We start from the raw sequence: 23,763 nt of genomic DNA on the forward strand, positions 1-23,763 counted from the left end.
ACACACACACACACACACACACACACACACACACACACACACACACATAAAATTCAGCAAATGTTAAAAAATACATATAATAAAGTGTGGAGAAGTAAAGTTCTTTTTTTTTAAATTATTAAACAGTATTTTTAAAAAGTGTATAGAGATGATGAGAGAATCTTCTTGTTCCATGCAATTCAGGTGAAAAATGAGTTTTCAATGTGTGGATACCAGATATTGCTTGTCATCTCTAGATAGCCACAATCTGTGTACAATTGGAATGTTATATTTTCTACTTCACAAGCTCTCCTCCTGATGTTGGAAGTCAGTGTGGAGTACATAAGGAGACAGGACAATTTACAGTCTCACATAAATGAGAATAGTTTGATTAAATATATTTGTAGCTCTGTGGAGTCAAACCACAGAGAAGCAGGTAGAGATGTAGCGCATTCGGTATTACTACTGGTAGCATTTGGGGACATCCTTTTAATTGGGAAGTGATTGTGTGTGAGGACCGACCTTAATCAAGATGTCCTCGTCCTACTGGGCACAAGCCAATAGCCAGACAGGAGCATCATGGTGCAGCTGTCTACTTTCATCAACAATTCTAGGCAATGGGCAGAAATGAAAATTTTGCTCTAACTTAGGTTATAATGTGGATACATATCCTCCCTCTCCCTGAGAGGGTGTAAATATCACCTGAAGGTTTGCTGAAAAACAGATTCCTGGGTCAGTTTGAAGTATTAGTATCTTTCCAACAAACTACAGTTGGAAAATATCTGCCTTTATTAAAAATGGCACAAGAATTTTGACAGTGTTCAGCCAGATTTTCATCATATTTCTTCAACACTTTGTACCTGTGTAGGGTCACACAGAGAAGCTCAGCAATTACAGGCCGGCGGGCCCAACAGAAGGAGCTGACTCAAAATGGACATCAGAAGCCTCTGCATGGAAAGAGCTCACTAGAGAGTCAGAGTGTGCTCAAGGAGGTCCCAGGCTAAAAACAATAAGATATCTGGGACAAAACTGCCCCTCACCCTCCCAATCCCACCTCTCTAGGTGGTCACACAGCACCGAGCTGATCTCCCTGTGCTATGTGGCTGCTTCCCACTAGCTGTCTATTTTACAATTGGTAGTGTGTATATGTCAATGTTACTCTCTCACTTTGTCCCAGATTACCCTTGTTCCTCCTCGTGTACTCAAGTTTATTCTCTAGGTCTGCGTCTTTATTCTTGTCCTGCCACTAGGTTCAGAATGTTTTTTGATTCCACATATATGTGTTAGCATACGGTATGTTTTTCTCTCTTTATGACTTACTTCACTCTGTATGACAGACTGTGGGTCCAGCCACCTCACTACAAAGGACTATTGTTTCACTTTATGACTAATCCATTGTACATATTGTCATATCTTCTTTATCCATTCATCTGTCGATGGACACTTAGCTTACTTCCATGACCTGGCTATTATAAATAGTGCTGCAATGAACATTGAGGTACATGTCTCTATTTTGAATTATGGTTTTCTCAAGGTATATGCCCAGTAGTGGGATTGCAGCATCATATGGTAGTACTGTTTTGGTTTTAAAGGACCCTCCATACTGTTCTTCTTAGTGGCCGTATCAATTTACTTTCCAACCGAGTGCCAAAATGTTCACTTTTCACCTTCGCAGCATTTATTTGTAGTTTTTTGTGTGATGTCCATTCTGACTGGTGTGAGGTGAAAACTTGTAGTTTTGATTTGCATTTCTCTAATGATTACTGATGTTTATCATCCTTTCATGAGTTTGTTAGCACTCTGTATATCCTCTTTGGAGAAATGTCTATTTAGCTCTTCTGCCCATTTTTGGATTGTTTTTTGAAATTACGCTGCATTTTGAAGATTAATCCTTTATCAGTTGCTTCATTTGAGGGTTGTTTTTCATATATCTATAGTTTGCTAGGCAAAAGATTTTAAGCTTCTTAGGTCCCACTTGTTTACTTGTGTTTTTATTTCCATTTCACTAGGAGGTTGGTCAGAAAGGATATTTCTGTGATTTCTGTAATAGAGTTTTCAAAGCTTTTGACATAATTCAAAACCCATTTATGAAAAGACTCTCCAGAAGGTAGACGTAGAGGGAACCTACCTCAACATAATAAAGTCCATATATGACAAACCCACATCATCCTCAATGGTGAAAAACTAAAAGCATTTCCCCTAAGCTCGGGAAAAAAATTTGCCTACTCCTACTGTTATTATTCAACAGCATTTTGGAAGTTTTAGCCACGGCAATTGGAGAAAAAGAAATAAATGGACTCGCAATCGAAAACAAGTGGTAAAACTGTCACTGTTTGCAGAAGACATGATACAACACCTGGAGTACCCTAAAGATGCTACCAGAAAACTGCTAGAGCTAATCATTGAATTTGGTAAAATAACAGGATATAAAATTAATGCACAGAAATCGCTTGAATTCCTATATACTGACGACGAAAAATCTGAAAGAGAAATTGAGGAACCATTCCCATTTACCACTGCAACAAAAAGAATAAAATTTCTAGGAATAAACTGTCCTAAGGAGACAAAAGATCTGTATGTCGAAATCTATGACACTGTTGAAAGAAATTAAAGACGATACAAACAGATGGAGAGATATATATCATGTTCTTATGTTGGAAGAATGAACAATGTGAAAAATGTACTACCCAAAGCAATCTACACGTTCAATGCAATCCCTATCAAACTATCCATGACATTTTTCACAGAACTAGTATTTTAAAGTTCACAATTTGTATCGCAACACAAAAGGCTACGAATAGCCAAAGCAATCCTGAGAAAAAAAGGAGCTGGAGGAATCAGCGTCCCTGACTTTAGACATACTACATAGCTACACTAATTAAGACAGTATGTTACTGGCACAAAAACAAAACTAGATGAATTGGAACAGGATAGAAAGCTCAAAGATGAACTCACGCTCACGAGGTCACCTTATCTTTGATAATGGAGGCAAGAATATACAATGGAGAAAAGACAGCCTCTTCAATAAGTGGTGCTGAGAAAACTAGACAGCTACAAGTAAAAGAATGAAATTAGAACACTTCTTAACACCATACACAAAAATAAACTCAAAATCGATTATAGACTTAAATATAAAGCTTGACACTATAAAATTCTTAGAGGAAAATAAAATAGATATTTTAATTAACGAGTCTCCAAGGACATCTTCAGTCCAGCTAGGTTCCTTCCCGACTCATTCCTGTTTCACCTGTTTGTATATTGCAGCAGTGTGACTTTCTCGGAACCGCTGTTTCCTGGCAGCAGGTACTACTGCACACCCAGAGTGGACTAGCCTTGCATATTATGGGCTGGGAAATCGTGGCACAGTTATTTGGACAACTTGCCCCAAAGCAGTGTGTGGTCATCAGTGGAGCCTGCTGCTGACCCTCATCGCAGAGAGGTTGCTCATCTCTGCTTTTCCTTTTCGGAGGTAGTGGCCTCTCAACTAAACTAACATGTGGCTCTTTCAGAATAGAGTTGAAGACATTGTCAGCTAACTCCCCCTTCCTCTTTCTTCTGAACTTCTGTCGAAGTTTTCTCTGCGTCTTTGCACATAGCCTGGAGCTTTTTCTGTCTGTAAATTGTTTTTCTATGACTTTCTTCAGTGTCATTACACTTTCCTGCTTAAGAAAAATAAATTCTTCTAGCTTCTAGTCATTCTTTCTTTTGACAGTATCATTTCGACACCAATGATGTCAATATTTCTCCACTCCGAGCACTCTGGCAGTGTGAAGGCTGAGAATGGAGGAAGATATAATGTGCTCTCCGGCCTCAGCCTATTCGTTCTGATATTTCTGTTATTCAGCATCCCTCGCTCCCACGCGTTCACCTTACTTTTCAATGCGTTGTTTTTTGGCAACACTTGATGGCCAGAACTATATGTTCACTGTGTAAAAATGGTCTTACCTTCTGTCAGAACTACAGTGATACACACTTGAAGAAAATGCTGATGAAAATTGTCTGAAATGCACTGAACATAAGGTGCTGATCAGCAGCAATTGTGGTGTATGCTTAGGCATAAATTATTGTCAATTTCTGAGTTCACATGTATAAAGGAATAGAAATACTTATATGTAAAAATTTTTATATGATAAAAGTGGTAGCGCACATCAATGAGTTAAAGACATAGTTTTCAATAAGTTCTTACATTAATCCATACTATCAATATTAAAGCACATTAATAATTAAATAAATAATTTTTGTTTAAATTGTGAAGCCTTACTCAATATTTAAGAGGCCTTATGTTTTCAACATCTCGGCGTCCTTTCAGTAGAATGGGTGTTGTGAGGATAAATGAGTTGATACATGTACTGGTGGAATGCATTTTGGCAAAACTTGTGCAATCTTTGGCATAGCCATTCTGCGTCTAGGAATTTAGACTAACAGTTACAAGTATGTACAGAACTGTAATGATAAAAATATATTTAAAAGTGAAAAAGTGTGGATTAGCCCTTTGTCCAGCCAAGATTGTGCGTCAATCATGAACATATGGTACAATTATTAAGATGATCCTATAAATAAATATTTTGACCCAGAAATGTATTTATAATTATTTTTGAGTTACAGGAATATATATAGTATACACTTTTACGGGGGGGGGGAGAAAGAGTGATTTTTTTTTTCCCTTTATTTTCCAAATTTTCTTAATTGGACATATTTTAAAGAATTAAGTACATTTTTGAAGGGAGTACATGCATTATTCATTGGCCTCCAATAAGTGCATGTGTAAAAAATAATATCTTTCTATTGTAGTTTATCCAGAGTTTTCAGTAATATTTGCACTTGCAATGCTATACGTACGGAGGGGGCTTGTAGGCTTAAGCGTTCATGAATCCATCTTGAGGAATCTGGATACAGTAACTACAAGGAAATCAGAAACGGTATTTAGAAAACTACTATGGAAATCTGCATCACAAATCACTGGTAAAGAGTAATCTTTAAAGTATGATCACATTAGTCCACGCCACTGGTAGGTGAAGGTGAAGAGTGTTTGAATGTCACATTCATATCTTTGGAATACCTGTTTTTTGAAGACTTCTTAAACTATTTGTATCATATTATATAAGATTCTATGAATAAGAATCATTTACCTCAAACAATCCTCCCAGAAAATCTTTGCTACTGGAACTCACCGATGTCTTTTTCTTAGTGCTAGCTGGTTTTCTACAACTTGAATAGTAGTTGAGGGTAGCATACTCCATCAAAGCAGCAAAGACAAATAAGAAGCAAACGGTCACGAAGAGGTCCATGGCTGTCACATAGGAAACACGAGGCAAGGATTTCCTGGCTATGGTGCTGAGTGTGGTCATGGTCAGCACTGTGGTTATGCCTGCACAGGGGACACATACCAGGTTGTGAAAGGGGCCACACAGAATCCCTCCCTTCCGACACAGTGTTTTATTTTTATGTGACTGCTTCTTGACATTGTATAAATAGAATACATTTAATTGTAATTTATTTTTGTAAGCAACAGTTCCATAAAATGTTTTATTATAGTCTTCACATTAACATTAAAATACCTGAACTATGTTGATATCTTCCAGTTTATTCAGTTATTCTCGTACTGCTTGACATTTTTCCCTCTTAAATATATTTTTATTGAAAATACAGTTTTCAGTCCCCTATACTTTCCGTCAGTTCGTCATCTCACTCTTTTCTTCTGCCCAGATAAACCACTTCTTGTCTTCTCCTTCTCTATGCAACTTGTAAACTCTTTTTCTTGAAGACTCAGCTGGAATACCACTTTTTCTGAGGCAAACGGTTTCGTAGTACCCCAGACAGATCTGATAATATGTAGTTTCACTATTCCCGTACCTTCTATGTATCTTACTCTTCTGCTTTTCACAGAGAATTGCATATGTCTTTGCAGTATGTCTCCCTGAACAGACTGTGTGATCATTAAGAGAAAAACTGTATCTTGCTCATCTTGCTTGCCTATTACCTAATATTGTGCCTAGCATTCTAGGCTTTTCAATAAGTGCTTTGCATAAATGTATTGATTTTTTGATTAATTAATCACACTCGATTCAATCTATTTCATATATGTCGGCTAAGAAAGATTTAATCAAAGACTGTGGAAAAAATTAGGAAAGGGTCATACATGTGATGGATAGTTTAGAAAGAAAAACAAGAAAAGGAAATGGAATTTATAAAATGAAGAGTGAAATAACTGGATGATTATCATGTGAAAAAGTTAAGGCTATCTCTCCCCTAGATGAGCCCACAGGAAATTAGAACATGCAAGAGCTGTCAGACAGGGAGGCTAGTGACATAGACAACAGACTCACAAGAATATGCGTATTAACACTCCACCTCTGTGATTCAAAGGGAGTACTATAAAATACCTGCCCAGCAGTACTAATCAGGGATCAGGTATACGTGACAGATGCACACACATTAGATACCACGTTTGCAGTTTGCATCCCAGCTACAGTTTAATGCATATCTGGCCTGGCAATCAGCAAAGGCCAGTTGTAGAATAACTCAAACAGCACAGCATAAACAGCTTGAGTAGGTGTACAAGGTAATGAACTAGAAGTCAACGCCTTCAGCCTTGCTCTGTGGCTTTTCAACATTTGGTCATATGAAGTTACCTTGTTTAAAATGTTTCTTTAATCAATTCAGTGAAAATAGGATGCCAGGCTCTCCATGTTGTAAGTGAGCAAGTTGTGAAACTTTTTGTAAAAATGATTGGTAAATTTGAAAAGTCTACACTGTTGGCAGGTATTTTTATGAAAAAATATTTCACAATAGATATATGTCCAATTTAATTTTTTAAAAAAGTGTTGACCATGCCATCTCTACAGAATCTATAAGTAGGTATTTTTCAGTAAAATTGGGTATTTTAACCTAATTCCTTCAAAACTTATTTAATCTCATATTTTCATGTTTTGGAACACCAGGTGTTGTGTTATACATCTTCATATTGTCTCAAAGATCACTGAGTCTCTGTTCATTTTAAATCTTTTGATTCCCTCTTTTCTTCTGATTAGATAAATTTTATATGATGGTTTTCAGTTATACATGACTTTTTTCCCCTGCCATTTTTCAATCTGCTCTTAAGCTCATCTAGTGATTTTTTCAATTCGACTCTTGTACATTTAACTCTAGAATTTCTTTTTTAATATACTACATCGGCTTTTATCCATCTGGTCATCTGGTAATTCATTATTTTATTTTAAATCCTTGAATATTTGTAATCATACATGCTTTTACAGATGGTTTCCTGTAATTGATATCTAATCTCATAGTTTTGTGGTCAGAAGAGATACATGATACAATTTCAATTTTCTTAAATTTACCAAGGCTTGATTTGTGACCCAAGATATGATCTAGGACAATGTTCCATGAGCAATTCAGAAAAATGTATATTCTGTTGTTTGCTCAAATGTCCTATCGATTCAACATCAGAGTTGCATTTTTTTAAACATCTTTATTGGAGTATATTATTCCTTACAATGGTGTGTCAGTTTCTGCTTTATAACAAAGTGAACCACTTATACATATGTTCTCATATATCTTCTCTCTTGCGTCTCGCTCCCTCCCACCCTCTTTATGCTACCACTCTAGGGGGTCACAAAGCACAGAGCTAATCTCCCTGTACTATGCACCTGCTTCCCACTAGCTATCTATTTTACGTTTGGTAGTGTATTTTACGTTTGCCCTGCAGTTTTCTTTCTTTCTGGCGTCCTTGTCTGCTTTTGGTATCAGGGTGATGGTGGCCTCGTAGAATGAGTTTCGGAGTGTTCCTCCCTCTGCTATATGTTGGAAGAGTTTGAGAAGGATAGGTGTCAGCTCCTCTCTAAATGTTTGAAAGTTGCCTGTGAAGCCGTCTGGTCCTGGACTTTTGTTTGTTGGAAGATTTTTAATCAAAGTTTCAATGTCAGTGCCTCTGATTGTTCTGTTAATATTTTCTATTTCTTCCTGATTCAGCGTTGGCAGGTTGTGCATCTGTAAGAATTTGTTCATTTCTTCCAGGTTGTCCATTTTATTGGCATAGAGTTGCTTGTAGTAATCTCTCATCTTTTGTATTTCTGCAGTGTCAGTTTTTACTTCTCCATTTTCGTTTATAATTCTATTGATTTGAGTCTTCTCCCTTTTTTTCTTGATGAGTTTGGCTAATGGTTTAACAATTTTATCTTCTCAAAGAACCAGCTTTTAGTTTTATTGATCTTTGCTATCGTTTTCTTCACTTCTTTTTCATTTATTTCTCATCTGATATTTATGATTTCTTTCCTTCTGCTAACTTTGGAGTTCTTTCGCTAATTGCTTTAGGTGCAAGATTAGGTTGTTTAGCCTCTTCTTCAATAAGTGGTGCTGGGAAAACTGGACAGGTACATGTAGAAGTATGAGATTAGATCACTCCTTAACACCATACACAAAAATAAGCTCAAAATGGATTAAAGACCTAAATGTAAGGCCAGAAACTATCAAACTCTTAGAGGAAAACATAGGCAGAAGACTCTAAGACTAAGTCACGGCAAGATCCTTTTTGACCCATCTCCTAGATAAATGGAAATAAAAACAAAAATAAATAAATGGGACCTAATGAAACGTCAATGCTTTTGCACAGCAAAGGAAGCCATAACGACCAAAAGACATCCCTCAGAATGGGAGAAAATATTTGTCAAGGAAGCAACTGACAAAGGTTTAATTTCCAAAATTTACAAGCAGCACATGCAGCTCAATAATAAAAAAACAAACAACTCAATCCAAAAATGGGCAGAAGACCTAAATAGACATTTCTCCAGAGAAGATATACAGACTGTCAACAAACATATGAAAGACTGCTCAACATCATTAATCATTAGAGAAATGCAAATCAAAACTACAATGAGATATCATCTCACACCAGTCAGAACGGCCATCAACAAAAAAATCTACAAACAATAACTGCTGGAGGGGGTGTGGAGAAAAGGAAACACTCCTGTACTTCTGGTGGGAATGTGAATTGGTACAGCCACTATGGAGAACAGTATGGAGGTTCCTTAAAAAACTACAAATAGAACTGCCATATGACCCAGCAATCCCATTACTGGGCATATACCCTGAGAAAACCATAATTCAAAAAGATCATGTACCAAAATGTTCACTGCAGCTCTATTTACAATAGCCCGAAGATGGAAACAACCTAAGTGCCCATTATCGGATGAATGGATAAAGATGTGGCACAATGGAATGCAATGGAATATTACTCAGCTATAAAAAGAAAGGAAATTGAGCTATTTGTAATGAGGTGGATAGACCTAGAATCTCTCATACAGAGTGAAGTAAGTCAGAAAGAGAAAGACAAATACCATATGCTAACACATATATAAGGAATTTAAGGAAAAAAATGTGAAGAACCTAGCGTTAAGACAGGAATAAAGACAAATACCTACTTGAGAACGGCCTTGAGGATATGGGGAGGGGGACGGGTGAGCTGTGACAAAGCGAGAGAGAGGCATGGACGTATACCAATCGTAAGATAGCTAGTGGGAAGCAGCTGAATAGCACAGGGAGATCAGCTCAGTGCTTGGTGACAGCCTGGAGGGGTGGGATAGGGAGGGTGGGAGAGAGGGAGACGCTAAAGGGAAGAGACATGGGAAAGCCTTGTCTAAATGAACAAAAAAATTAGGTTGTTTATTCGAGATGTTTCCGGTTTCTTAAATTAGGATTTTATTTATATAAATTTCCCACTGCTTTTGCTGCATCCCGTAGGTTTTGGTTCGTTTTGTCTCCATCTTCATTTGTTTCTAGGTATTTTTTAATTTTCTCTTCGATTTCTTCAGTGATCACCTCGTTATTAAGTAGTGTATTATTTAGCCTCCATGCGTTTGTATGTTTTACAGATATTTTCCTGTAATTGATATCTATTCTCATAGTGTTGTGGTCAGAAAAGATAATTGATACCACTTCAATTTTCTTAAATTTAACAAGGCTTGATTTGTGATTCAAGATATGATCTATCCTGGAGAATGTTCCATGAACACTTGAGAAAAATGTATATTCTGTTGTTTTTGATCGAATGTCCTATAAATATCAAATCCATCTTGTTTAATGTATCATTTAAAGCTTGTGTTTCCTTACTTATTTTCATTTTGGGTGATCGGTCCTTTGGTCAAAGTGGGGTGTTAAAGTCCCCTACTATGAATATGTTACTGTTGATTTCCCCTTTTATGACTTAGTATTTGCCTTGTGTATTTAGGTGCTCCTAAGTTGGATGCATAAATATTTACCATTGTAATATCTTCTTCTTGGATCGATCCCTTGATCATTATGTAGTGTCCTTCTTCGCCTCTTCTAATAGTCTTTATTATAAAATCTATTTTGTCTGATATAAGAATTGCTACTCCAGCTTTGTTTTGGTTTCCATTTGCATGGAATATCTTTTTCCATCCCCTCACTTTCAGTGTGTATGTGTCTCTAGGTCTGTAGTGGGTCTCTTGTAGACAGCATATACATGGGCTTGTTTTTGTATCCATTCAGCCACTCTGTGTCTTTTGGTGGGAACATTTAAACCATATACATAAGGTAATTATCGATATGTGTGTTACTATTCTTATTTCTTAATTGTTTTGGGTTTGTTATTGTAGGTCTTTTCCTTGCCTTGTGTTTCTTGCCTAGAGAAGATTCTTTAGCATTTGTTGTAAAGTTTGTTTGGTGGTTTTGAACTCAGCTTTTGCTTGTGTGTAAATGTTTTAATTTCTCCATCAAATCTGAATGATACCCTTGCTGGGTAGAGTAATCTTGGTTGTAGGTTTTTCTCCATCACTTTCAATATGTCCTGCCAGTCCCTTCTGGCTTACAGAGTTTCTGCTGAAAGGTCAGCTTATGGGGATTCCCTTGTGTGTTATTTGTTGTTTTTCCCTTGCTGCTTTTAATATGTTTTCTTTGTATTTAATTTTGGCAGTTTGATTACTATGCGTGTTTCTCCTTGGATTTATCCTGTATGGGACTCTCTGTGCTTCCTGGACTTATTTCCTTTTCCATATTAGGGAAGTTTTCAACTATAATCTCTTCAAATATTTTCTCAGTTCCTTTCTTTTTCTCTTCTTCTTCTGTAACCCCTTACAATTTGAATACCGGTGTGTTTAATGTTGTCCCAGAGGTCTCTGAGACTGTCCTCAGGTCTTTTCTTTGACTTTATTCTGCTCTGCATTAGTTATTTCCACTACTTTATCTTCCAGGTCACTTTTTCGTTCTTCTGCCTCAGTTTTTCTGCTATTGATCCCTTCTAGAGTATTTTTAATTTCATTTATTGTGTTCTTCATCGTTGCTTGTTTCATCTTTAGGTCTTCTAAGTCCTTGTTAAATTATTCTTGCATTTTTTTTCTATTCTATTTCCAAGATTTTTGATCATCTTTACTATCATTATTATAAATTCCTTTTCAGGTAGACTGCCTATTTCCGCTTCATTTGTTAGGTGTGGTGGGATTTTATGTTTCTCCTTCATCTGCTGTGTGTTTTTCTGTCTTCTCATTTTGCTTATCTTACTGTGTTTGGGGTCTCCTTTTTGCTGGAGGCAGGTTCGTAGTTCCCATTGTTTTTGATGTCTGTCCCCAGTAGCTAAAGTTGGTCCAGTGGATTGTGTAGGCTTCCCGGTGGAGGGGAGTAGTGCCTGTGTTCCGGTGGATGAGGCTGGATCTTGTCTTTCTGGTGGGCAGGTCCACATCTTGTGGTGTGTTTTGAGATGTGTGTGGACTTATGATTTTAAGTGGATTCTCTGCTAATGGGTGGGGTGGTGTTCCTATCTTGCTAGTTGTTTGACATTGGGTATCCAGCAGTGTAGCTTGCTGGTCGTTGAGTGAAATTGGGTGTTGGTGTTGAGATAGATATCTCTGGGAGATTTTCGTCTTTTGATATTATGTGGAGCTAGGAAGTCTCTTGTGGACCACTGTCCTTAAGTTGCCTCTCCCACCTCAGAGGCTCAACACTGACTCTGGCTGCAGCACCAAGAGCCTTTCATCCACACGGCTCAGAATAAAAGGGAGACAAATGAAAGAAAGAAAGAAAGAGAAAAAATGGAAAGAAAAAAGGATAAAAGAAAAGAGAATATAGTAAAGTAAAATAAAATAATGTTATTAAAAAATAAATAATTATTAAGAAAAATTATTTTAAAAATAAAAAAACCAAAAAAACCTGATTCATAGAACCCTAGGACAAATGGTGAAAAGATAGCTATACAGACAAAATTTCACACAAAAACATCCAGCTACACACTCACAAAAGGAGGAAAACGGAAAAAAACAGTAAATCTTCCTCTCAAAGTCTACCTCTTAAATTTAGGATGATTCATTGTCTACTCAGGTATTCCACAGTTGCAGGATACATCAACTTGATTTTGAAGATTATTCCGCTGCTTCTGAGGCTGCTGGGAGAGATTTCCCTTTCTTTTCTTTGCACAACTCCCGTGTTTCAGCTTTGGATTTGGCCCCGCCTCTGCTTGTAGGTCGCTGGAGGGCGTCTGTTCTTTGCTCAGCTAGAACGAGTTAAAGGAACCGCTGATTTGGGGGCTTTGGCTCACTCAGGCCATTGAGATGGAGGGGTTACGGAGTGCGGGGCGATCCTACGGTGGCAGGGGCTGCTGTGACGTTGCACCAGCTTGATGTGTCCTGTGCGTTCTCCCGGAGAAGTTGTTCCTGGATCCCAGGACCCTGGCAGTGGAGGGCTGCACAGCCTCCAGGGACGGGAGGTGTGGAGAGTGACCTGTGCTCGCAGTTTTCTTCGTGATGGCAGCAGCAGCCTGGGCGTCTCATGCCCATCTCTGGAGCTCCTTTAAGCAGAGCTCTTAATCCCCTCTCCTCGCGCACCAGGAAACGAGGGAAGAAAAAGTTTTTTACCTCTTCGGCAGCTCCAGACTTTTCGCCTGACTCCCTCCGGGCTAGCCGTGGTGCAGTAACGTCCTCATATTGTGTTCACGCCACCAGTCCTCTCCCTGCACTCCGACTGAAGCCCGAGCCTCAGTTCCCAGCCCCGCCAGTCCTGGCGGTTGAGCAGAAAAGCCTCTCGGGCTGGTAAGTGCCGGTCGGCATCGATTGTGCTGAAATATCTCTGCTTTGCCCTCAGCACCCCCCGTTGCTGTGCTCTCCTCTGCGGCTCCGAAGCTATCCCCCGTTGCCACCTGCAGTGTCCACCCGCAAAGGGGCTTCTAGTGTGTGGAAAACTTTCCTCCTTCAAGGCTCCCTCCCACTGGTGCAGGTCCTGTCCCTTTTCTTTTGTCTCTGTTTTTTCTTTTTTTCTTTTGCCCTACCCAGGTACATGGGGGAGTTTCTTGCCTTTTGGGAGGTCTGAGGTCTTCTTCCAGCGTTCAGTGGGTGTTGTTCTATATGAGCAGTTCCACAAGTAGATGTATTTCTGATGTATCTCTGGGGAGGAATGTGATCTCTGCATGTTACTCTTCCGCCATCTTCCCCCTCTCTTCCCAGAGTTGCATTTTGATATTGACTTTTTTCTTTGATCGAGTCACATTTACTTAATTCTTAGAAAGTCTATTAATTTTTTACTGTATACACAATATTGTAGATGATACTTCATAAAGAGCATTGACAGTTATCTTTTTTAAAAGAATGTTGAATGCTTTCTTATAATTGATTTACTGCTGGTGCTTTTGATCTTGTCAAAAAATTTACAAGCAGCACATGCAGCTCAATAATAAAAAAACAAACAACTCAATCCAAAAATGGGCAGAAGACCTAAATAGACATTTCTCCAGAGAAGATATACAGACTGTCAACAAACATATGAAAGACTGCTCAACATCATTAATCATTAGAGAAATGCAAATCAAAACTACAATGAGATATCATCTCACACCAGTCAGAACGGCCATCATCAAAAAAATCTACAAACAATAACTGCTGGAGGGGGTGTGGAGAAAAGGAAACACTCCTGTACTTCTGGTGGGAATGTGAATTGGTACAGCCACTATGGAGAACAGTATGGAGGTTCCTTAAAAAACTACAAATAGAACTGCCATATGACCCAGCAATCCCATTACTGGGCATATACCCTGAGAAAACCATAATTCAAAAAGATCATGTACCAAAATGTTCACTGCAGCTCTATTTACAATAGCCCGAAGATGGAAACAACCTAAGTGCCCATTATCGGATGAATGGATAAAGATGTGGCACAATGGAATGCAATGGAATATTACTCAGCTATAAAAAGAAAGGAAATTGAGCTATTTGTAATGAGGTGGATAGACCTAGAATCTCTCATACAGAGTGAAGTAAGTCAGAAAGAGAAAGACAAATACCATATGCTAACACATATATAAGGAATTTAAGGAAAAAAATGTGAAGAACCTAGCGTTAAGACAGGAATAAAGACAAATACCTACTTGAGAACGGCCTTGAGGATATGGGGAGGGGGACGGGTGAGCTGTGACAAAGCGAGAGAGAGGCATGGACGTATACCAATCGTAAGATAGCTAGTGGGAAGCAGCTGAATAGCACAGGGAGATCAGCTCAGTGCTTGGTGACAGCCTGGAGGGGTGGGATAGGGAGGGTGGGAGAGAGGGAGACGCTAAAGGGAAGAGACATGGGAAAGCCTTGTCTAAATGAACAAAAAAATTAGGTTGTTTATTCGAGATGTTTCCGGTTTCTTAAATTAGGATTTTATTTATATAAATTTCCCACTGCTTTTGCTGCATCCCGTAGGTTTTGGTTCGTTTTGTCTCCATCTTCATTTGTTTCTAGGTATTTTTTAATTTTCTCTTCGATTTCTTCAGTGATCACCTCGTTATTAAGTAGTGTATTATTTAGCCTCCATGCGTTTGTATGTTTTACAGATATTTTCCTGTAATTGATATCTATTCTCATAGTGTTGTGGTCAGAAAAGATAATTGATACCACTTCAATTTTCTTAAATTTAACAAGGCTTGATTTGTGATTCAAGATATGATCTATCCTGGAGAATGTTCCATGAACACTTGAGAAAAATGTATATTCTGTTGTTTTTGATCGAATGTCCTATAAATATCAAATCCATCTTGTTTAATGTATCATTTAAAGCTTGTGTTTCCTTACTTATTTTCATTTTGGGTGATCGGTCCTTTGGTCAAAGTGGGGTGTTAAAGTCCCCTACTATGAATATGTTACTGTTGATTTCCCCTTTTATGACTTAGTATTTGCCTTGTGTATTTAGGTGCTCCTAAGTTGGATGCATAAATATTTACCATTGTAATATCTTCTTCTTGGATCGATCCCTTGATCATTATGTAGTGTCCTTCTTCGCCTCTTCTAATAGTCTTTATTATAAAATCTATTTTGTCTGATATAAGAATTGCTACTCCAGCTTTGTTTTGGTTTCCATTTGCATGGAATATCTTTTTCCATCCCCTCACTTTCAGTGTGTATGTGTCTCTAGGTCTGTAGTGGGTCTCTTGTAGACAGCATATACATGGGCTTGTTTTTGTATCCATTCAGCCACTCTGTGTCTTTTGGTGGGAACATTTAAACCATATACATAAGGTAATTATCGATATGTGTGTTACTATTCTTATTTCTTAATTGTTTTGGGTTTGTTATTGTAGGTCTTTTCCTTGCCTTGTGTTTCTTGCCTAGAGAAGATTCTTTAGCATTTGTTGTAAAGTTTGTTTGGTGGTTTTGAACTCAGCTTTTGCTTGTGTGTAAATGTTTTAATTTCTCCATCAAATCTGAATGATACCCTTGCTGGGTAGAGTAATCTTGGTTGTAGGTTTTTCTCCATCACTTTCAATATGTCCTGCCAGTCCCTTCTGGCTTACAGAGTTTCTGCTGAAAGGTCAGCTTATGGGGATTCCCTTGTGTGTTATTTGTTGTTTTTCCCTTGCTGCTTTTAATATGTTTTCTTTGTATTTAATTTTGGCAGTTTGATTACTATGCGTGTTTCTCCTTGGATTTATCCTGTATGGGACTCTCTGTGCTTCCTGGACTTATTTCCTTTTCCATATTAGGGAAGTTTTCAACTATAATCTCTTCAAATATTTTCTCAGTTCCTTTCTTTTTCTCTTCTTCTTCTGTAACCCCTTACAATTTGAATACCGGTGTGTTTAATGTTGTCCCAGAGGTCTCTGAGACTGTCCTCAGGTCTTTTCTTTGACTTTATTCTGCTCTGCATTAGTTATTTCCACTACTTTATCTTCCAGGTCACTTTTTCGTTCTTCTGCCTCAGTTTTTCTGCTATTGATCCCTTCTAGAGTATTTTTAATTTCATTTATTGTGTTCTTCATCGTTGCTTGTTTCATCTTTAGGTCTTCTAAGTCCTTGTTAAATTATTCTTGCATTTTTTTTCTATTCTATTTCCAAGATTTTTGATCATCTTTACTATCATTATTATAAATTCCTTTTCAGGTAGACTGCCTATTTCCGCTTCATTTGTTAGGTGTGGTGGGATTTTATGTTTCTCCTTCATCTGCTGTGTGTTTTTCTGTCTTCTCATTTTGCTTATCTCACTGTGTTTGGGGTCTCCGTTTTGCTGGAGGCAGGTTCGTAGTTCCCATTGTTTTTGATGTCTGTCCCCAGTAGCTAAAGTTGGTCCAGTGGATTGTGTAGGCTTCCCGGTGGAGGGGAGTAGTGCCTGTGTTCCGGTGGATGAGGCTGGATCTTGTCTTTCTGGTGGGCAGGTCCACATCTTGTGGTGTGTTTTGAGATGTGTGTGGACTTATGATTTTAAGTGGATTCTCTGCTAATGGGTGGGGTGGTGTTCCTATCTTGCTAGTTGTTTGACATTGGGTATCCAGCAGTGTAGCTTGCTGGTCGTTGAGTGAAATTGGGTGTTGGTGTTGAGATAGATATCTCTGGGAGATTTTCGTCTTTTGATATTATGTGGAGCTAGGAAGTCTCTTGTGGACCACTGTCCTTAAGTTGCCTCTCCCACCTCAGAGGCTCAACACTGACTCTGGCTGCAGCACCAAGAGCCTTTCATCCACACGGCTCAGAATAAAAGGGAGACAAATGAAAGAAAGAAAGAAAGAGAAAAAATGGAAAGAAAAAAGGATAAAAGAAAAGAGAATATAGTAAAGTAAAATAAAATAATGTTATTAAAAAATAAATAATTATTAAGAAAAATTATTTTAAAAATAAAAAAACCAAAAAAACCTGATTCATAGAACCCTAGGACAAATGGTGAAAAGATAGCTATACAGACAAAATTTCACACAAAAACATCCAGCTACACACTCACAAAAGGAGGAAAACGGAAAAAAACAGTAAATCTTCCTCTCAAAGTCTACCTCTTAAATTTAGGATGATTCATTGTCTACTCAGGTATTCCACAGTTGCAGGATACATCAACTTGATTTTGAAGATTATTCCGCTGCTTCTGAGGCTGCTGGGAGAGATTTCCCTTTCTTTTCTTTGCACAACTCCCGTGTTTCAGCTTTGGATTTGGCCCCGCCTCTGCTTGTAGGTCGCTGGAGGGCGTCTGTTCTTTGCTCAGCTAGAACGAGTTAAAGGAACCGCTGATTTGGGGGCTTTGGCTCACTCAGGCCATTGAGATGGAGGGGTTACGGAGTGCGGGGCGATCCTACGGTGGCAGGGGCTGCTGTGACGTTGCACCAGCTTGATGTGTCCTGTGCGTTCTCCCGGAGAAGTTGTTCCTGGATCCCAGGACCCTGGCAGTGGAGGGCTGCACAGCCTCCAGGGACGGGAGGTGTGGAGAGTGACCTGTGCTCGCAGTTTTCTTCGTGATGGCAGCAGCAGCCTGGGCGTCTCATGCCCATCTCTGGAGCTCCTTTAAGCAGAGCTCTTAATCCCCTCTCCTCGCGCACCAGGAAACGAGGGAAGAAAAAGTTTTTTACCTCTTCGGCAGCTCCAGACTTTTCGCCTGACTCCCTCCGGGCTAGCCGTGGTGCAGTAACGTCCTCATATTGTGTTCACGCCACCAGTCCTCTCCCTGCACTCCGACTGAAGCCCGAGCCTCAGTTCCCAGCCCCGCCAGTCCTGGCGGTTGAGCAGAAAAGCCTCTCGGGCTGGTAAGTGCCGGTCGGCATCGATTGTGCTGAAATATCTCTGCTTTGCCCTCAGCACCCCCCGTTGCTGTGCTCTCCTCTGCGGCTCCGAAGCTATCCCCCGTTGCCACCTGCAGTGTCCACCCGCAAAGGGGCTTCTAGTGTGTGGAAAACTTTCCTCCTTCAAGGCTCCCTCCCACTGGTGCAGGTCCTGTCCCTTTTCTTTTGTCTCTGTTTTTTCTTTTTTTCTTTTGCCCTACCCAGGTACATGGGGGAGTTTCTTGCCTTTTGGGAGGTCTGAGGTCTTCTTCCAGCGTTCAGTGGGTGTTGTTCTATATGAGCAGTTCCACAAGTAGATGTATTTCTGATGTATCTCTGGGGAGGAATGTGATCTCTGCATGTTACTCTTCCGCCATCTTCCCCCTCTCTTCCCAGAGTTGCATTTTGATATTGACTTTTTTCTTTGATCGAGTCACATTTACTTAATTCTTAGAAAGTCTATTAATTTTTTACTGTATACACAATATTGTAGATGATACTTCATAAAGAGCATTGACAGTTATCTTTTTTAAAAGAATGTTGAATGCTTTCTTATAATTGATTTACTGCTGGTGCTTTTGATCTTGTCATAGAGTGATCTAAGCTTTATCTAAAGTAGGCAGAGCCATTCTGGTGTCTTAACCAAATATCCTGGTGTTAATGACATTTCTCCACTTTTCTTGTCTGTAACTCTATTAACGGCAAACACTGTGTGTCACCACAATGGTGACACTATTTTTTTTTTTTTCATTTTCTTTTAGCAATTGCCAGTTTTTTTTTTTTGCGCGGTACACGGGCCTCTCACTGTTGTGGTCTCTCCCGTTGCGGAGCACAGGCTCCGGACACGCAGGGCCCCGCAGGGCCAGCGGCCACGGCTCACGGGGCTAGCCACTCCACGGAATATGAGATCTTCCTGGACTGGGACACGAACCCACGTCCCCTGAATCGGCAGGTGGGCTCTCAACCACCTGTGCCACCAGGGAAGCCCCTACAATGGCCACACTTTGATAGGACTTTCATATCATGCTCACTATGACACCCAAATATGTAATTGTAAAGTCATAGCCACAAGAAAAGTTGCAAAATTTGTGTTATGCTTTTGCCAGCTGATTTATTAATTCTTTCATGTATTTTCTGTTCAGAATGCAAAACTAATATTGGCAGAGGATACTAAAGGCTAATTTTTTTCAAAAAGTACTTTGCTTTAAACAATGATTTTTTAACAGCCAACAGAAAATGTTCAATGTAATATAGAAGACTGTAATTTTAAAATTTAAGCAGTTCCTTCTTTTCTGAAAGAAATTTGAGGGGACCCTTTATATGTTACATTGCCTGTGTTAATAAATCAAAACATAGAAAGGCAAAATTCCTATCATAAAGAAAAACATATACAACATGTTGCACAATCACAATCTTAAAACCACCGAAATTTAATGTTTTATTAAGAAGACTTTGGTTGCCAGAAAAAAAATTAATGAGAATTTTTAGGTTATAGATAGGTAAAATAATATAGATAGAAAGTTTAACCTCAACTTTTAAGTGGCGCACATGGAATTCTACAGTCAGGAAGAACAGTCTAAATTATCTACCTAAAAACAAGCATGAATCAAGTAGCCTTCAAATTAGATCATTTGAGCTAAGCTTTTTATTGAAAATATTTTTATGAATACTTCTATGTTAAACAACATGGTAGCAAAGATTTTTTTTTGAAACTCACCTAATGCTGTTCTTGCTGGTGTAGCATCTTTTTTGATCCAAAATGATACCCAGGATAAAACCACGGTCAGTATACAAGGAATGTATGTTTGAATAGTGAAGTATCCCATTCTTCTACTCAATTCAAAATATATAGTCATGACAACATAATCACCTGTAATAAAATATTGTCAAAATTAACTTTCTTGTGTTAAAATAATTCAAAGAAATAAATTATTAAAACATTTTGTTAAATGAATAACGGATAAATATATTCAAGTACAACATTCATCAAACTGGGGAGTCAAAATTCTGAGGCTCTTAAACTTAATTTTTATCATATCCGTGGTCGTGTGAGGCATTTTACTGTAAAAGGCACAAAAAGATATGTATTAATTAGAAGTGATAGATATTCACATTTATTCCACAGCAGATCATTATCTAATGTTCAGCTGTATGTTGCATGCTTAAAATCAAGGATAACAAATCAACCCTCAAGTAAATCCATTTTCATTTTGCTTTTTTAACAGTAACAGATGTACACATAAACTTTCAAATCTAAACTCCTGTAACAAATTTATATTTCTATTTTTTAGTATGAATTGCATCTTGCTACCCCTGTAAATTTTCAAAACTTTATTATGGTCTAGTTGTGACCTACGGTAGGCCACCCCAAAATGTGTCTAAATAGCATATTGATTATTTTGAATTAAAGTTACTTAAGAAATGCCAACATAAGAGGGAAACTCTGACTCTCCTCTCTATATCTGAAAGCAGAAAAAAATCTCTCATGTGAAAGGGGCACTCCCCGCATCTAGAGGTAGGACTTCCTTATCACAAAGAAGCCTGTATAAAAAAACCTTGTCACGTGTCAATTTTACAATTAGTCCAGCCACAAGAACTCAAGGTGGGGGGGTAGATGGGGGAATTATTCCGTCCCCAACAGTCTACACCATTCTGCATGAAATGCCCCTTGCACCTATATTCTTTGCACTCCTGGTCTCCCCAGATCCTCAGATTTGCCAAGATCCTTCCCCAATTGCTGCTGCATCCCTTCCCTACTGCCTAGGACGCTTTTTTTTCCCTATCACTTGCATCCAGATAGTTACAAGTCAACTTTGAAGCACAGCTTAGAAATCATTTAGCCTGCCAGGAAGCGCTCCTTACCTGTTCCTAACAACTGCAATAAAGTTATTTCTATAATAACCGATAAAAACAATGTTGTCTTAAGAACAATAAATTAGTTGGGTTATAGAATATATATGTCTTGTTTATCAATGTTGCTTGGTAAGCAATCAACTGGTATTTGTTTAATGAAAAGATCACCATGAAAGTCCCATTTTTACTTAAAAATATTGATAGGGAGACCATATTAAACCCGTATAAAATTATACCTCTCATTAAATTAGAATATTTATTGAGGAATGTGGTGTTCTGTTTTAGCAATATTCAGGATGGCTGATAGAACATCAATTATTGAGATCATTTTTCCAAGAAACAAATATTTTGGCAAAGTCCACATAAAGGAATCCGAAAGATTAACCTGAAGCAAAAAAAAAAAAAAAACCCACAAAAATATTTTTCTAAGTAATAAGAAAGTCAAGTTACATCATTTCTTTAGGAAATTTTATTGAATTATGTGTGATATTTAAATGTTTATGAATTTACAGAAAACTGTAGACAGAAAAGCAAAACCTAATCACCCTAACAGTTATGAACACAACCCAAGTGGAATATACAAAGATTTGAATAATTTCTTCAACCACCATTGTCATTTCGTAAGTAAGATAAACAGTAGGACAACTCCAGAGTAGGCACATAATTCATTTTAGCAAATACATCCTCTTTGGCCTAACTTGAGGTGAACAGGTACCCCAAATCTTGGGTTCAAATACCCTTTGCCTAACTCAGAGGTCTGCCTGAACGTCCCACTGTCAGGTGTGAAAGTAGGAAGGGATAGTCAAGGACATATTTTGAAGCCAGATTATTTTAAAATAATTTCTTTTTTTCTTTCTTCTTTCATTCTTTTTTCTTTGTTCTTCCTCTTTCATTCTTCTTTCTTTCTTATTTTTGGCACGGATGCTTTCTCTAGTTGCAGTGAATAGTGGCTACTTTTCATTGCAGTGCACAGACTTCTCATTGGGGTGGCTTCTCTTGCGGAGAGCTGTCTCTAGGTGTGCGGGTTTCAGTAGTTGTGGAACACAGGCCTTATTGCTCCACAGCATGTGGAATCTTCCTTGACCAGGGCTCAAACCCGTGTCTCCTGCATTGGCAAGAGGATTCTTAACTATTGCACCACCAGGGAAGTCTTGGCTCTTGGTGAGGTTCTGGGACACACCACAGAAACCGGTTCCAGAGAACACCAGCGTCCCTATTTTCCAGCTTCTACTTGGAGAAGCGGGGGCAGGAGGAATTGTGATTTCCAGCTTCACTGTCCCCTACAGGAAGACCAACGAAAAGCCAATGTACCACTCATCCCAAATTGGCTAGGGCAAAAGAAATAAAGAAAAATAGAGACAAAAGTATAGGGATAAAACCTGCACCAGTGGGAAGGAGCTGTGAAAGAGGAAAGGTTTCCACACCCTAGGAAGCCCCTTCACGGGCGGAGACTGTGGGTAGCGGAAGGCGGAAGGTTCGTAGCCAGGGAGGAGAGTGCAGCATCAAGGGTTCAGAGGGCAAAGCAGAGAGAGTCCCACACAGAGGATCAGTGACGACCAGCTCTCACCAGCCTGAGAGGCTTGTCTGCTCACCCGCCAGAATGGGTGGGCGCTGCGAGCTGAGTTTCAGGCTTTGGTCAGATCCCAGGGAAAAGTCGGGTTGGCTGCATGAACACAGCCTGAAGGGAGCTAATGCAACAACACTGCTGGCCAGGAGGAAGTCCGGGAAAAAGTCTGGAGCTGCCGAAAAAGCAAGTTTTGTTTGCTTCTGTTTCCTGGTGTGCAAGAAGAGGGGATTAAGAGTGCCGCTTAAATGAGATCCAGGGATGGACGCAAACCCCATCTATTAGCGCACATCCCAGAGACGGGAATGAGATGCCAAGGCTTGTGCTGCTGCCACCAAGAAGCTTGTGTGGAAGCACAAGTCATTCTCCACACCCCTCGTCCCAGGAGCCTGTGCAGCCCGCCACTGCCAGGGTCCTGTAATACGGGGACCACTTCCCCTGAAGAACACACGGCGCACCTCAGGCTGTTGCAATGTCATGCTGGCCTCTGCCGTTGCAGGCTCGTTCCACTTTCTGTACCTCTCCCGCCTCCCGGGCTGAGTGAATCAGAGCCCCCAAATCAGCTGCTAATTAAACCCTGTCCTATCTGAGCGAAGTACAGACGCCTGCCCTCAGGCGACCGCCATGCAAAGCAGATTAAATATCCACAAACAACTTGATGTACCATGCAGCTGTGGAGTACCTGAATAGACAACGAACCATCCCAAATTGACAAGGTGGACTTTGCGAGCAAAGATATATATTTTTTCCTTTATTCTCTTTTGTGAGTACGTATGTGGAGGCTTCTGTTGTCATTCAGTCGGTATCACTTTGCTTTTAACATTTATCCTAGAGTTGTTTTTTGTTTTTGTATAGTTTTTAGCACTAGTTGTCATTGGTGGACCTGATTTTTAGTGTGTTTGTTCTTTCCTTTCTTTTTTTATTACTTAAAACATTTTTTTAATAATTTTTATTTTTCAGTCTAATAACATTTTATTTTATCTTTTTCTTTCTTCTTTTTTCTCCATTTTATTCTGAGCCTTGTGGATGACAGGCTCTTGGTGCTCCAGCCAGACTTAACGGATGTGCCGCTGAGGTGCGAGAGCCAAGTTCAAGACACTGGTCCACAAGAGACCTCCAAGCTCAGCGTAATATAAAAACAGTGAATATCTCCCACAGATCTGCACCTCAACACCAAGACCCAGCTACACTCAAGACCAGAAAGCTACAGTGCTGGACACCCCATGCCAAACAACTAGCAAGACAGGAACACAACACCATCGACTAGCAGAGAGGCTGTCTATAACCATAATAAGATCGTAGACACCACAAAACAAACCACCAGGGTAGACCAGCCAACCAGATAAACAAGATCCTGCCTCATTCTCCAGAACAC

General features: G+C 39.2%; 1 protein-coding gene across 1 annotated transcript in view; it reads right to left on the minus strand.

Moving 5' to 3' along the window:
* The window catches only part of LOC112412832 (gamma-aminobutyric acid type A receptor subunit gamma3), a 96,704-nt gene that overhangs the window by 681 nt on the left and 72,260 nt on the right, over positions 1-23,763 (minus strand). Inside the window, exons 5-7 of the mRNA XM_024764562.1 lie at positions 19,689-19,841; positions 5,151-5,347; positions 4,819-4,878 (exon numbers count right to left, since the gene is read on the minus strand). Coding sequence (XP_024620330.1) covers positions 4,819-4,878; positions 5,151-5,347; positions 19,689-19,841 — 410 coding nt within the window. The remainder of the gene's footprint in view (positions 1-4,818; positions 4,879-5,150; positions 5,348-19,688; positions 19,842-23,763) is intronic.

This window comes from Neophocaena asiaeorientalis, unplaced genomic scaffold (assembly GCF_003031525.2).
Source record: "Neophocaena asiaeorientalis asiaeorientalis breed wild unplaced genomic scaffold, Neophocaena_asiaeorientalis_V1.1 scaffold231, whole genome shotgun sequence".
Classification (NCBI taxonomy): Eukaryota; Metazoa; Chordata; class Mammalia; order Artiodactyla; family Phocoenidae; genus Neophocaena; species Neophocaena asiaeorientalis.